The sequence below is a fragment of the Xenopus laevis genome, chromosome 9_10L (assembly GCF_017654675.1).
Source record: "Xenopus laevis strain J_2021 chromosome 9_10L, Xenopus_laevis_v10.1, whole genome shotgun sequence".
NCBI classification, from domain to species: Eukaryota; Metazoa; Chordata; class Amphibia; order Anura; family Pipidae; genus Xenopus; species Xenopus laevis.
Window position 1 is genome coordinate 96541011 of NC_054387.1, and position 15724 is coordinate 96556734.

Sequence of the window (15724 nt, forward strand, 5' to 3'; positions counted from 1 at the left end):
TTTTAATAAATGTATTGACATTGGTACTTTTAGAGTTTGTAAGTTTAGTCATGGTTTCAAAAATCTGACCTTTGATAAAAAGAAGCCTCCACATGCCCTTTGATTGCCTATTGGCATTGGCCCTTAATAACTGCCGTGTACTATCAAAAACCATGCATTGCTTGGTGAAATGCTTTACTTTTTACCTATATGTACAGTTGTCAATCAATTGTTTTATGCATAGATAAACACAATAAAAAACATTCAATATAACATATTATAAATTAAAAAATTTTTGTTGACATGTCCTTGGTTGTAATTATCCATTGAAAATGTATTTAGTATTTTACAGACTCTGAAAAGAATGTTCCACAAGGACCTGGGAAAAAAAGACTGGTTTTAGATGCCAGTGATGTTAAGGTAATGTCTTGTTAACTAACTTTGTTTAGCCATGCCTGCTGTGTAAATGACGGTAAAAACCTAACTTTACTTGCCTTCCGCCAGTCCTCTGTCACCTAATAGGTAAAAACTCCAGCCCTCCTGCTCATCAAACATCTGCCGTGAGTGTACTGTCTCATGCTGGGACTGAGTTTGTGCTGCAATGCCATAGAATGGGGGGCATTTATTTACTAGGATTAGTGTTTTCTCTAAACGTGCTCTGTTTATCACTTTGTAAGTTAATGTGGTGGTAGAGCAATTACTTATGTCCTGTACTTGTATTAAATTTTATGCATCAGTCTGTTTTTACTTCTGCTTTTTAAAGGGATACTGTCATGGAAAAACATGTTTTTTATCAGTTAATAGTGCTACTCCAGCACACTTCTGCACTGAAATCCAGTTCTCAAAAGATCAAACAGATTTTTTTTTTCTATTCAGTTTTGAAATCTGACATGGGTCTAGACATATTGTCAGTTTCCCAGCTGCCCCCAGTCATGTGACTTGTGCCTGCACTTTAGGATGGACCTACTTTTCCCATGACAGTATCCCTTTAAATAAATATGCTGTGTACTCAGATGTTTTGATTACTAATGCATTGTGTAAAATGTACTTCATGTTTTTGCTCACACACCATGTTGCCTTAGGCTTGGTTACACAACAATACATTTTATTATGAAGTAAACCTAAAACAGGCCTTAAGAGGGTCTTTTCTTTTACGGCAGACACAGAGCACAGTTTATTAAGGACTGTTTTGGGAATTTCTCTTAAAGGTAAAAGGTTATCAATCATTTTCAACAATTACTGTTTTATTTCATTTTGCAGGCATTAAGAGAGAGTCTGGAGATAAGTCTGTGTCTGCAGCAGGATTCTAAATACAGCTTAGATGATGATGATGCAGACTTTGTGGAAGAGGAATTAATAGAATGTGAAACTCCAGAGTTGGATGCACCTTCTAAAACTCAGCTGGAGTCCAAACATCAAGCTTTTGGACATCAAAGGCTGCTTCCTGGAGATTTTGTTGTTTTAGAGTTCAACGGTGATTTTTTTGCCATTCTGTACATACTTTTAGATCACATTTTTCAGTCTGTGCATACTTTTAGATATATTTTCCATTCGCTCCATTATGACAAGCAATTCATTTTTTTTCTTGGGATCTAAACACTGTTACTCCGTATACTTCTGGTTTTCTGTGATATAAAAAGTTTTTCTATCACACACCTAAATAGTACAATTCCTCTCTTTTCTGAAATGTAATCATAGTATCTTGAATTTTTTTTATTATCTACTTTAGTGAAGGGCAATGAATCAGTTTTATGAGTGGTTTTTATCCCCTCAGATCTTTCTTTTAGTTTGTACTCAAATTTAGAGCTTGAAATAGTTCTGCTGCTAATTTGTCTATTCACTGTTACCCAGTAATCACACATTATATATATTATTCGGTTTTTGTTTGTCCATTTGTTTACAGCATTAGATAAAAAAGATGGGAGAATGTTGACTGCTAAAAGAAAAGATAATTCAGAATTTTATATCCCCACTAAGCCTGTCATGGTGAAAAATAAAACACCAAGACTGAAATCCTCAAGTTTCTCCAGTAAAGATTCCTTTTTTCCGAGTAAGTACTATTTGGGGTTGATGCTTACTGTAGCCTATTTTACATTAATTTACTTTACACAAATTTAGAAACTTAAGGATATTTATAAAATAGGATCAACATAAAGGTTTTCATGTACTGTTTGATCTCTATGAAGTGGCCTTTGCACTAATTTATGGGGATCCTAAACATAACCTTGAGATAAAATTAAGTCAGTTTTTGCATAGGTGGTTTCCTGCATCAGTATGTGTAGTGTCCACCTGTGATAAAACGTTATTCGTGTGCTCCTTCCTGTTTCCTTATATTCAAACACAACTGTTTAGCTAACCAATTCATATTTCATTGCTTAGAATTTTTTGCCAAATGTCAGTGTATATAAATACCCTGGAATAACTGTTTATATAATTTGCTGTAATTGTATGATATATGCAGGCACATAAGCTATTAAACAGTTGGTATGAAAGGTTATGGGGTATTGCATGGTGTAGCTAAGTGCTAAGTGGGCCCTTAGCAAATGCATGCTTTTGATCAGGGCCGGAACTAGGGGTAGGCAAAGTAGGCGCCCGCCTAGGGTGCAATCAAGGGGGGGGCGCACTTTTAAGGAGAATTTATTTTATTTTTCTTTAACCCTGGTATGCTTGACCTTTAATAGTTTTTCAATTTTATAAACCGCCTCTTCCAACCCCCTCTTGCCCGTGATTCGTACTGTAGGCAGAAGCACTCCCCACCTCCGTCTTGGCAGCTGCTGGCACAGGTACATATTTGGGGGCAATATGATGGATTTTTGGCTCCTGCTGGCACAAGTACATATTTGGAGGCAATATTCTGGAAATTTTGGCTCCTGCTTGCACAAGTACATATTTGGGGAAAATACTGTGGATTTTTGGCTGGTACAGGTACAGATTAGGGATCACAATATGATTGATGTTTTGGATTATCATGGTGCAGGTACCGATTGGGGTTTGGGGGCAATCTGAGGGATTGACTGCCATTGGCACAGGTACAAATGGGGGCAATTTGATAGGTGCTGGCATAGGTACATGGGGCAACATGAATGGTAAGGTGGGAAATGGTAATGCAGGACCAGGTGGGGGCACTGATTGAAGCCCTTGCCTAGGGAGCCAAAATACCTTGGCCCGGCCCTGCTTTTGATATGGAAGTGCAAGCTTACTTGAAACCTTTTCAGCTTACTGTTTATGCAGTTGCTGCTTTCATTTGTGTACATTTTACTGTAGTTCCACTTTTTTATTTTGTTGTTTGTTAGGACCAGAAAGCCGGCAAGAGATACTACTGCCTACTCCCAGAAGAAGTATTTCAGAAAATAAAGATTCAAGACCCTCTGTGTCTACAGTTGTAGATGCCATTAACAATGAAAATGAGGCAATTACCAGAGCTGTTTCAGATGGTAAAACCGAGAAGATGGTATGTATGTATGCAGTATGTATGTGTCTATATACAGATCTGGGATTTATTATCCAGGAAACCTGTTACCCAGAAAGCTATTACTGAAATGCTATTCTACATAAAGTTTTATTCAAGCAAACCATTCTTATAATTGTTATGATTTCCTGTTTCTTCGTTGGAAACCCTAGTATGGAGAAAGGTCTAAGAATGATTTTCAGCTACTTTATTCTTATTATTCTATGAAGGGCAGAGTGTTAATCACTACATTGTTGACTCTGATAGCAATAAATATGTGTGTGCTCCAACTATACATACAAACAGTTTTAAATGTATCCATATTTGTTTAGCATGCCCATATTTAATAAATTTATACATATTCATTAATAGAGAGCAGTATTTTCAAAATCCAATTATATTCTGACCGTAGGATGTAGAGAAGAAGATTTTAGAACTGTACGTGTATTAATAAACAGAGCACAAACAAATATAATATGCATAGTTCAAGTTGAATATACAAATGTACTATTCTTTTTCTCTAAATAGACTTCAGCCCTTCAAGAGCCACATATTGTATAAACTGTAGCCTAACAATACAGCTAATGAAGTTTCATAAAACAAACAATTCTGCAATGTTTCCCTGCATCTATACAATAAGTAGAGGTGCGAAACCAGTCACCCCACCAGCCCATGACAACAGCAGACATGTCTACTGCTGTGGTTTTATTCCTTTCTTAGGGATTTTATTGCATTTTCAGTTCCACGTTGCTGTTGATTGCTTGTTTGTGCCATACTGTGTTTAGAAGTGAAGATTTCATCACTAATTTCACTGCACAATATATTTTTTACTGCTTTGATCTTGTTTTTTATTGGATTTTAGTGATTTATTGCATTTTGCATCTCTACATGCCACATAGTAATTATATTCACAGCGGGTATCAAACTAACCTCTTAAACCTCAAACTAACATCTTAAAATTTCATTCATATTTCAGTTGTTTAACTTTATCTCTAAGAAACTTAGGTTATAAGATGTCATAATGTGCAAGCTTTGGGGAGATTTTCCAGAACTACTTATAAAACCCCACCAGTAGTTTAAAATAGACGTGTAGATTGGAGTAAAATTACATATTTACCCATTCTGAATTTGTGTACTTTATAAAAATATATATGCATGGTTTTCTGGGCTCCAATTCTGTATAAGTATTTTCATGCATGAAATAAATATGCTTTTGATTTGTTTTTCTGTGTTATTTTATTTTTTGGAGGTTAGAAAGCTTTGGTTAGCCTCAAAACAACTATTATATTTATTTCAAGGTAAATTAAACATTCCCTCCAGGAAATGACCCTAATTTGAAAGGATAAAAAATGTTCAAAATCATCTGAATTTGATGTTAATGGAGTGAGAAAATCTGGAGTTGAGAGGGTTCAAAAAGGAGGCCAAGCTATATTGTACTCACAGGGCATTCTTTCTATGCTAACTTCCATTTGAAAAAATACATTTTAACTACATATTGTAGCAGAATGCATTGCATGATATACATTTAGAAGTGTCTAAATCTGTAAGTCATAGAGGAAACAAAAAGAGCAGACAGATAAAATAATTTTTTAGCTATTTAACTATATGGTATTTTAATTAACTGCAGATGGTAATAATAGGGCCCTTTATCTTCCAATTTTCATTCATGTTTGCTAGAATTAGCAACACTGCCATATACTGTATAGCTGCAGATGTATGTATATATATTTAATATAAATTAAGGGGTTATTAACTTTAAATTAACTTTTAGGGGCACATTTACTATTGGTCGAATATCGAGGGTTAAGCACAATGGCTTGAATATCGAAGTCGAAGGATTTACCACATTTCCTTCGTTCGTACGATCGAAGGGAAAATCGTTCAATCGAGTAGGTGGTGGAAGTTTTTTTTTAAAGAGACAGCACTTTGACTATCGAATGGTCGAATACTCGAATGATTTTTAGTTCGAATCGTTCGATTCGAAGTCGTGGTCGAAGTAGCCAAAAAAAAAAAACATTCGAAATTCTACGTTTTTTTCCTTCTAATCCTTCACTCGAGCTAAGTAAATGTGCCCCTAAGTATGATGTATAGAGTTATATTCTGAGATAATTTGCAATTAGTTTTCATTGTTTAAAATATCGTGTTTTTTGCAATTTTTTGCAATCTGGTTTCTAGGGTCCATATTACCCTAACAACCATGCTTTGATTTAAATAAGAGACTGGAATATTGATAAGAGAGGGTCTGAATAGAAAGATGAGTAATAAAAAGCAGCAAAAACAATACATATGTAGCCTTATAGAGCATTTGTTTTAATATGGGTCAGTGACCCCCATTTGAAAGTTGGAGAGTCAGAAGAAAAAGGCAAATCGTAATTAAAAAACTATAAAAATAAGTAAATAATGAAGACCAAATGAAAAGTTTCTTAGCATTAGCCATTCTATAACATACAAAAAGTTAACTAAAAGGTGAGCCACCCCTTTAACAAAAGAATAAAATGAAGTCTTTTTTTTTTCTCCATGTGTTTTTGCTCTTTAGACTTCTGGTCCTTCAGGTATCGGTGAAGGTGTTGTTACCAAAGCCATTGAGAAAATCAACCTTATGAAAATAAGGTAAGTGTTATATCACCAATATGATTATATATGGCAGTGGAAGAGGTACTCCTTAAAGGAGACCCGTGGTTTGGTCACTTTTCTCTAGACCACTGGTTTGTGCCAGCCCATGAAAAACAATGCTGTTTTGAAAATGTATGGAACTGCACAGACATAAAATTGCTACTAAGTAGGAGTCACTAAATGCACCTAATCGTCCTCTCTTTTGTACATTACATTGTACAATATTTTACTTACTTTTTCCTCTGTAATAACAAAAAATGACCAGTAACGTAAAGTAACTAAGCATAAATTTATGCTGTTGGCCTGTCCCGGTCCAATGAAAAAAATTGCATCGGTGGATCCTCTTCAGCTAATCAGAAGTCCAATTAATATCCTGCCAAGTCCAGACCAAATATCAGAGGGTTAAACTGAATTTCACCCATATGCCTGGGCCAATAAGCTGCAGACTCAGTCAGGAGTGGCTGGGTTGTCAGGCAATATCAGCATGAATATTGCCAACTTAATTCACTATATGTTAAAACCTTGTTAAAATGTATTTTATGTGGTATATTTACCATGGGTAACGTACTTTTAGGGCACACTTCATATATAGGAGTAGTATTAATTTGACCAGATTCTTTATTTTCCTTTAGTCAACAGAAGAAATTACTGAAAGTTCTCCAAGACATTGATAATGATTCATCTACATACAGTAATTCAGAAGGAGAGATACTAAAATGGGATTCGGTAAGCACTGGCTATTGAGGAGCACCACACAATTTCTGTGTCTGAATGTGTTATTAGTATCCTGATCGTTTTAGGCATAACTGCTATCGATTAAACCCTCTGAAGATGATACCAAGGTGTGTTTTTATCAGTAGGTGGAAGTGAGAGTTCACCCTTTGATAAATACACTATGCCTTTAAAAATCCCTTCAAAACAAAGTCGAGGGATTTCACACTGGCATACTGTGGCAAACTCTAATTTCACTCTTTGACAAATTTGCCCCAACGAGGTAGTAATAGTAAGTTGGAAAGGTATCAATCACATAAAGAGGATGTTTTAAGTGTATGAATTAACTCCTTGTTTCACGGGCACTGCGTTACAACTTTACTTGAAACAAAGGAGATACAAAATATAGTGTAGTATGTTCAGTTATTATATATTCACATTATAGACATGTAATCACATAGTTGTGCGCTATTTATTTATTAGAAGAGGCAGGACTGTGTGGAAGACACCAGCACAAGAATTGCATCAACATGGGAACACCATTCATTTTAGAGCACTTTCAGGTGACATCTACAGTCTGCCCTATTCATAAAAGTAACAAGAAATAAATAGATAATCTCTTATTTAGGATAGTGTCTCACAAAGCTCTTTCTTTGCTGGCATAAAATAACACAGATTTGCTACCTGTTACATATCACCCAATATCAGCATGGAAATATGTAGTATGCATTTTTAAGATGAAATCCTTATCTGAAAACTTTTTATATGATATAACTTAATATGCAATAAAGCTAATAATTATGAAACAGGTAAAACCTTGCCTGTCTGCAATTTAACAATAAATAGACCTGGCATATTAAATGATTGGTTGATGATCCCGCCTGGCAATGTAAATATTATTGTTTGATATTCCCCACTGAAGTTTGATAGCATATGGATCCTAAAGATAGATGCCACACCCAGCTATTTCTACCTGACAGTGCTTCTTAATGAGGCTTCAAAAGACATTAAAGGAAAACTATACCCCCCTGAACAATGTAGGTCTCTATAAAAATATATATTGAATAAAACAGCTCATATGTAAAGCCCTGCTTCATGTACAGTAAATAAACTTTCTTATACTTTTTTAGTAGTATGTGCTATTGGGTAGTCCTAAATAGAAAATTGTTATTTTAAAAAATAAACGCCTCCCCCTGGGATCCTAGGATTCACGGTGCACACAAACCAAACATTGCTCCCTCACTTCTTTCTGTTCCTACAGTTAGAGCTGTAGTATTTCTTTTCAGGTGATCTCTGAGGCAGCACAGAAACCATCACAAAATGGTGGTTCAAGGCAAGAGATGTAAAAGAGCAATATTTACTTAAATATATATTCCAGTTTGGTAAGATTTTTTAATATGCAACTTAATTTGATATAAACACTCTGTTGCTTAATTAATCATTTTGGGGGCATAGTTTTCCTTTAAAGGGGTTGTTCACCTTCCAAACAGTTTTTTTCAATTGTTTTCAGAAAGTACAAAATAGATATTTTTTTTCAGTAGATTTCAATTTCTTTTTTTTACAGGTTTTTCTAGTTTAAAGTTTGGCTTTTCATCATATAATGTCTCCCTGGAGCATTGTAATAACTTCATACATTAGTTGATACATTTCTTATCTTTGGCCCGGCTGAGCTGAATCTTTGAATTTCATTAAAGTCAGCTGTTAGAATTGATACAATGCTAGATAAACACCACAGTGAGGAATATTTTGGCTTTTAACAGCAATTTCATAAAAACAGTCAAAATGCTTGGAAGGTCAATAACCCCTTTTACAGCTTTATATGCTGATATTACTTTCAGATAACATGAGATAGTGTACTGCCATTATGCCTGCTACAGTGCATTTTGTGATGGTCTGTGTGCTGCCTCAGAGATCACCTGACCAGAAATACTACAACTACATACTACAACTCTAACTGTATCAGGAAGAAGGGTGGAAGCAAAAGACACAACTCTGTCTGTTATTTGGCTCATGTGACCTAACAAGTATGATTTGTTGGTATGTTTGTGTGCACAGTGAATCGTACGATGTCAGGGGCAATTTTCTATTTATGATTACCCAATGGCACATACTACTAGAAAATATATTATTATGAAAATGGATTATTTACATGAAGCAGGGTTTTACATATGAGCTGTTTTATGCAATATCTTTTTTATAGAGACCTACATTGTTTGGGGGGTATAGTTTTACTTTAAGTTGTATTCCAAAAGAAAAACCTTTTGTATGGCTTGAGCACAATCAATTTCCATCCCCCTATCCTTCATGCTTGTCTGGGGCAATGTTGTGTGAATGAAGCTGTTGCTCTGCTCCCTAACTTGGAAGTGCTGCAGATCTATGACGCTTTGGTCCCTTTATCCATAGATTGTATATGCTGTACAATATGTGGCACTTAAAGGGTTAAATTAGCATTGGGGCTGTCACCTTTTCTGAAAAAAATACTATCCTTCCTCTATATATGTTGTATTTTTCCCCTTAGCATCAATTATCATTTCTACTGGCTGGTAAAATATCTGCCAGGTGGCAACCCTATACTAAAGTACAATTTATTTGCTTACGTTTACTGAATTTCTGCACCCATATATCATTGCATTCAATTTAAAATTATATTTACAAGTACTTTTTTGCAGTCATTCATTTTTCAATAGTACAATATATATCGTCAAGATATGTCATCATATGCTCATGGTAAAATAATAGAATTTTTCAAGTGAAATGTCACTGTGTTATGGTGATATTTGTCTGTACTGTGAGAGATGGCCCCCACTATTTCCCTAGTGAATATTATGTAATGAGTGCTTGTTCTGATTATAATGCTCATCAGAAAATAATATACTGCTCAGAACAGCATCATGCTGGTATACCTTCATCATTTCAGAGGAACATCTGTTTGCAGTAATAGAGATTCAGTAAGGTATGAAAGGCAATCAGATGGAAACTATTTAAGGCCTAAATATAGAAACAGCTGTGTATAAACTGATGACTGTGTGCTTTTTGGACCATGCTGCTGCCTGTAAAACATTTTACTCAATTAAAAATTGTGTTCAAGTTAGTGCACTTAGAAGCAATATTATAGTGTCAGAAACAATTCTTTATCTTTCTCTAGACTCTGGCAGGAAAGGAGTTGATGATGATCAGGTAGAAAAGCAAGATCATGTATAAGCTAAATTAGATATATGTGAGTCTTATATGATCATTTACTAGGTGTTTTTTGTGTGTACTTCGTAATTAGAGCTGCTTAGTCAGCACAGGTATAGGACCTTTTATCCAGAATGCTCGGGACCTGGGATTTTCCGAAAAACAGATCTTTCCATAATTTGGATCTTTATACCTTAAGTGTACTTGAAAATCACATAAACATTAAATAACCCCAATAGGCTGGTTTTGCTTCCAATAAGGATTAATTATATCTTTGTTTGGATCAAGTACAAGGTATTGTTTTATTATTACAGTGAAAAAGGACATCACTTTCAAAAATTTGGATTATTTGGATAAAATGGAGTCTATGGGAGCCTTTCCGTAATTCAGAGCTTTCTGGATAGCGGGTTTCTGGATAACTGATCCCATACCTGTATCCCTGAACAAACTGACTATTTTCAGTTGGATGTTATAAAGAGGCAGAATATGAAGCTGAATCTTTTGAAACTTGTTACTTGTACTATTTGCATAAAAACAAGAGCATGAATACCCTGTAAATGATAGCCTATTAAACTGTTCTTGGTAATGTTATAGTCAGTGCTTAGTGATGTAATTTCCATCACATGACTCATTATAGTATAATAAATAATGTACCCCCTTATCCACTGAGACAAAAGGTTTTCAGTCATGCTGAGCTTCAATCTGCCATCCATTTACCTATATATCACATATAAAATGAATTTTTACCAGGCCATACATGGATCTGAACCATACACACTTTGTTACAACCTATTCACAGCTTCTATTATGGGCTGGCCATGTAGGAATTGAAACTTTGCACTGGAATTTTCCTTAGTTAAGGACCATAGTATACTAATAATAACTTGAACACTATAATGTCTTTAAAATGCAAGAATTTTCCAGATTTAGCTCTGCTTTTCTTATGATAATTACTTACATACATTTTAGGTCTATTTGGAGCCAGCTGCAAAAGATGTGATTTGTATCACAGTAGAAATTCTGTCTAACTGGGGAAATCAGTACTACATTGGTTTAACAGAAATTCAGTTTTTTGACCTGAAGAATGAAGAAATCTATGTTTCACCTCATGATGTAGACATTAGGAATGTGGATGTACCTGGAGATCCTACCTGCTTAGTCAACGGTAAAACTCTGGTGAGCACTATATTCATTCTTAAATATAAAGAAATATGTAACAGTTACGTTACCGAGGTTTAGAAAGTCTGAAACTGCACATTTAAATGCTTATTTTATGGAAGACTCAATGATTACACTGCACCCTGGGATAATATACTGAACTAAAGATTCTCCTTAGTAGTGAAGCAGTTCTAATACTTTTTTTATCTTATTTTGACTGGCTTTGAAGGCTTATATTTTTTTGTTCACTAGCTCTCCAGTTTGGAAACTTGAACTGAACCAGACACTGTTTTTATGCAAAACTTGAAGATAAATAGCACATCATCTGGGCTATCATAAGAATAGTAACCAAGCATATAATACATACCATGCATACCATATGATACCTTAAAAATAATACAGTTAAAACTCAGGAGTAATCTGCTTTCTGGTTGCTGGCATAGGCGTGCTGATTTGGGAGGCCAATTAAATTAAAAGAGACACTTGAATTAGCTCAGGTTAGGGCTTGCCACAGTGTTTTCATTTAAGGCCAGCGTTATTCAGCAGTTTTAAATTTACAGTGGAAGTGGCTGTCAGGCAGCAAAAACACAATCTCCAGTGGGCTCCTCCCAAAAATCACAATGCAGTTGTATATGAAGGCAGGAGACTAGGAACTCAGTAGTCAAAGCAGGTGGCCTTGGAATATGAGTGTTTTCCCCTCGATTCAGATAAAATTTACTGGGCCGTTTAGGAAAGAAGGGGCAGCTGCCTTGTAGTTTGTAAACATGTGACATAAAGAGTACCTGTATGACATGAAATATAATATATAATAAATATATATAAATATATATAAATACAAACCTTGGAAATAATTGCTAGTTTGTATAAGTATGTAATCTGAAGTTATGGACATGAAATTATATTATACTGCAACCTCAGTATCATCTAGGACACTTTTAACCCAAAATCTTTGCAGCTGGGAAGAAGAGCCAACAGGAGTTAAAGGTTGCACAAAACAAAGAATTAAAAGAAGGGCCCTTACATCTTCAACCAGATGCCTTTGGAATTAGTTGCTCAACCAAACAGTCAGAATTGTACTGATTTCTACTTTTAACATTCGAGGTGTATGGTTTTACTCTGTTTTCTGGGTGGCAGCTGTGTCTGTGGGCTTTTTTATTGGCTTTGCTCAAAAACCACAATAGTACATAATCAGAAAAGGTAGGTGGGTGTTCCACACTGGAGATTCTATCATTTACGGCTGGTTTAAGTCATTCATCTGCTGGGCCACCTTAAGTAATTTTGAAGTTGGTCTGCCAACCTAACTTCCTTCTGAAACCTCCTTAAGATATTTAAAGGGACTGCTTTAGTGCATAATCTATTCTATTGCATAATCTATTGCAGAACTTATACAGTAGATAATAGTCCCTCTTAAACCATTTAAAGGAATAGTTCAGTGTGAAAATAAAAACTGTGTAAATAGACAGGCTGTGCAAAATAAAAAGTGTTTCTAATATAGTTAGTTAGCCAAAAATGTAATGTATAAAGACTGGAGTGAACAGATGTCTAATAAAACAGCCAGAATCCAACTTCCTGCTTTTCAGCTCTATAACTCTGAGTTAGTCAGCGACTTGAAGGGGGGCCACATGGTACATTTCTGTTCAGTGAGTCTGTAATTGATCCTCAGCATTCAGCTCAGATTCAAAAGCAACAGATATGACCCATGTGGCCCCCCCTCAAGTCTCTGATTGGTTACTGCCTGGTAACCAGGGTAACCAGTCAGTGTAAACCAAGAGAGCTGAAAAGCAGGAAGTAGTGTATAGACTGACTGGTTATACATCAAATCACTGCAGCCTTTATACATTACATTTTTGACTAACTAACTATATTAGAAACATTTTTTATTTCGCACAGCCTATTTACCCAGTTTTTATTTTTACACTGTACAATTCCTTTAACTGATTTATGCAAATGTAGACTTACAATACATCATTCCTAGCTTTCTAAATCAGGCACCAGACAGCCCAAATACCTCTGTGCACTCGCTTCTGCTCTTTAAACTTTCTGTCACCAAACTTTCAACAATTCGATTTTTTAGCAGTGTCTGACGTGAAAATTTTCCATAGCTGGCTTCAGGGGAGGGTTGTGACATATTGCAAACAGAAATTTTCTTTTCATGCTCTGATTACTGAAGCTCCTCTACAATAAAACTGTTGAGGCATGCTGACAATTTAGAGCAGGAGTGAGTATGCAGAGGTATTCAAACTGTCTGGTGTCCAACTGATGCAGCAGAGCTAGGACAGTGCATGTGTATTTCTGGGTGAAGAAGTTAAAAATTCAATGGGAGTCATTATTGCAGTTGTTTAGAAATAGATTCTGTACAAAAAGATCTAGGTATTACTGTCCCTTTAAGAGAAAGAAAGCCCATTCATTTCTAAATGACTATTGAATCCGATCCAATCTAATAAAAATCAGCAATCAACCATAGACGAGGTCTGGATTGACAAAAGGAGAAATAAAAAAGCTCAGAGCTATGAATCAGGGACAAAAAAAGTGCCAGGATAGGAACCACTACAGCATTAGAAACAAGCAGCACAACTTGGGATAAGACACGTCTTAAAAGCAGAGAAAGGAAACCTATTAAGATCATAATCTTTTCTCATTCACTGAACTACAGATTTTTAAATAGACAGAGGCATCTGCAATGTTCCCTCAATGACAGAATCTATAGTGCAACCAGGTAATTTTACTGACACTCTTCTGCATCTAAACATCAATTGAAGTCAGCAGATGGAGAAACAATGTGAACTCAGCAACCTGCTTTCAGTCTCCCTAGTCTGTGCTGTAGGATCAGTCCTTCCTGGGGTAAAAACACACAGTTAACAACTTGGGACATTTTCCTAAGAATTAGCCACAGTTTTCTCACTGTTTTTAGTTGTTCTGGCAAAAATTCACTATTTTACAATTTTCTTGTACAGACCACAAAGGAACATTTCATGTGGACTTGTCCTTTCCACCCTCCTGTGCAGTTGTACTTTATTATCCGCAATGCTACTAAATCTGGTGATTTTGACATAAGCAAGATGAAGATATGGAATTATAACAAGGCACTCAGCGTAAGTAATTCTTAATTACATGATTAAGTTGGATTGAAAAAAGACCAAAGTCCATCAGCTTGAAAAAGGATCTAAAATGTTCTTGCTTGCTATGATTATCTTAGTTAATCAATAAAGTTATCACCTTTATACCACGTTATTTTTTTATTTCAAAAGGGTTGCCATGGAGGCTTAGATAACCCAGATTCATAAAAGACCCAAAAGTCCACCTACTGCAGACATTTTTAAATAAATATACTGTTCTTTGTAAAAATTGTGGCAAATTTATAATATAGATTAGATTTATCAAAACTTGAGATGTAAATTCATTCTCAGTGGACTAATTGTTTGCTTCTGAAGACTGAATATTTTCTCTATAAATTAGGTGTTGTTTTTTTTCCTTTTCATGTTTTTTTCAGTGTGAAATGGGTACATATCTGTATTGTCCCCATTTCTCTCTGTTCTGCCATTTAAATCAATCTAATATGAACCATAGGCTAAATAGACAAAATATTAGAATTTCTTGGGGGATTTTTTACACTCAAACTTAGAATTACTGTCTTAAAGAGGACTATAGAAGACATGGCCTTCCTATGATTTGGATAACAGGTTTCTGGTATGCCATTTCTTTATTAAATAAAAGATGTCAGCAAAAGCATCCTATATATATATATAGTTACCCTAATAATTGGGCAATCTAATCTAAAACTAATGCATAATATCACAAGGTATACCTGCATGTGATTTATTAGGGCCGACTGGTATGATACAAAGTGCGTCCATACAGAAACACAAGTAACGTGTTTGGACTCAAGTACCTTTAATAACACGTCAACATGCCATTATTTTATATACCAGGAGTTGCAGATCCAGCCTTGCACTGATACATTAAAGTGTATTTTAATCTTCATTATAATGTTCTAAATTCAGTATAAAGCTTTTTTTCAGGGACCAGTTTTAATTGGATGGGTTTTGTTTTGACTTTAAATATATTTATTGGAAACAGAGATTACTTTAAATCATGGACATTGTCCACTGTACAATTTCTTTGGCAGGAATTAACTTCATGTTGACTTTCCAAGGGAAATGTGTAGACACAATGATGGGGAATGCTAAGTATGTGCAAGGAACATTGAAACCCTGTGATTACCTCCTACCAATAACGGAAAATGGGCATTTTTGCAGTGCTGCACTCAATGCCCTAGACACAAGTGCCTGTAACAACTAAGCAACACAATTTTCCACCCTTTACTGCTCTAACATTTGCATTGAGAAATTACCCGCACGACTGCCTTTACATATTTTTTTCTTATCTCCCTAGCCTGTAAGGGAAATGGCAATAGTGTGCCAAAGCACCAAAAGTCACCCACGTAGACCTATATTTAAATCACCTGAAATCTCTTGTGAGAAGTCAGTTGCCTTGGAAACATACAGATACGTTGCCAGGAAACATTCAATAGAAGCAATGACATAAGACATTGCAGTTTATTACACTGCAAGTTTAGGGGCAGTTTCAAACAACTCTGCTCAATGTTTTTACTCTATTCAAAAAGACAGTGCACAAAGC

At 35.4% G+C, this 15724-nt stretch overlaps 1 protein-coding gene across 2 annotated transcripts in view; it reads left to right on the forward strand.

Annotated features, from left to right (window-relative positions):
* Positions 1 to 15724, forward strand: part of katnip.L (katanin interacting protein L homeolog) — a 50512-nt gene that overhangs the window by 7663 nt on the left and 27125 nt on the right. For both annotated transcript variants that reach the window (XM_018234517.2, NM_001094675.1), the window contains 8 exon segments: positions 322 to 399; positions 1240 to 1453; positions 1883 to 2029; positions 3273 to 3430; positions 5964 to 6037; positions 6673 to 6766; positions 10898 to 11104; positions 14041 to 14178. In XM_018234517.2, the coding sequence (XP_018090006.1) occupies positions 322 to 399; positions 1240 to 1453; positions 1883 to 2029; positions 3273 to 3430; positions 5964 to 6037; positions 6673 to 6766; positions 10898 to 11104; positions 14041 to 14178 (1110 nt within the window).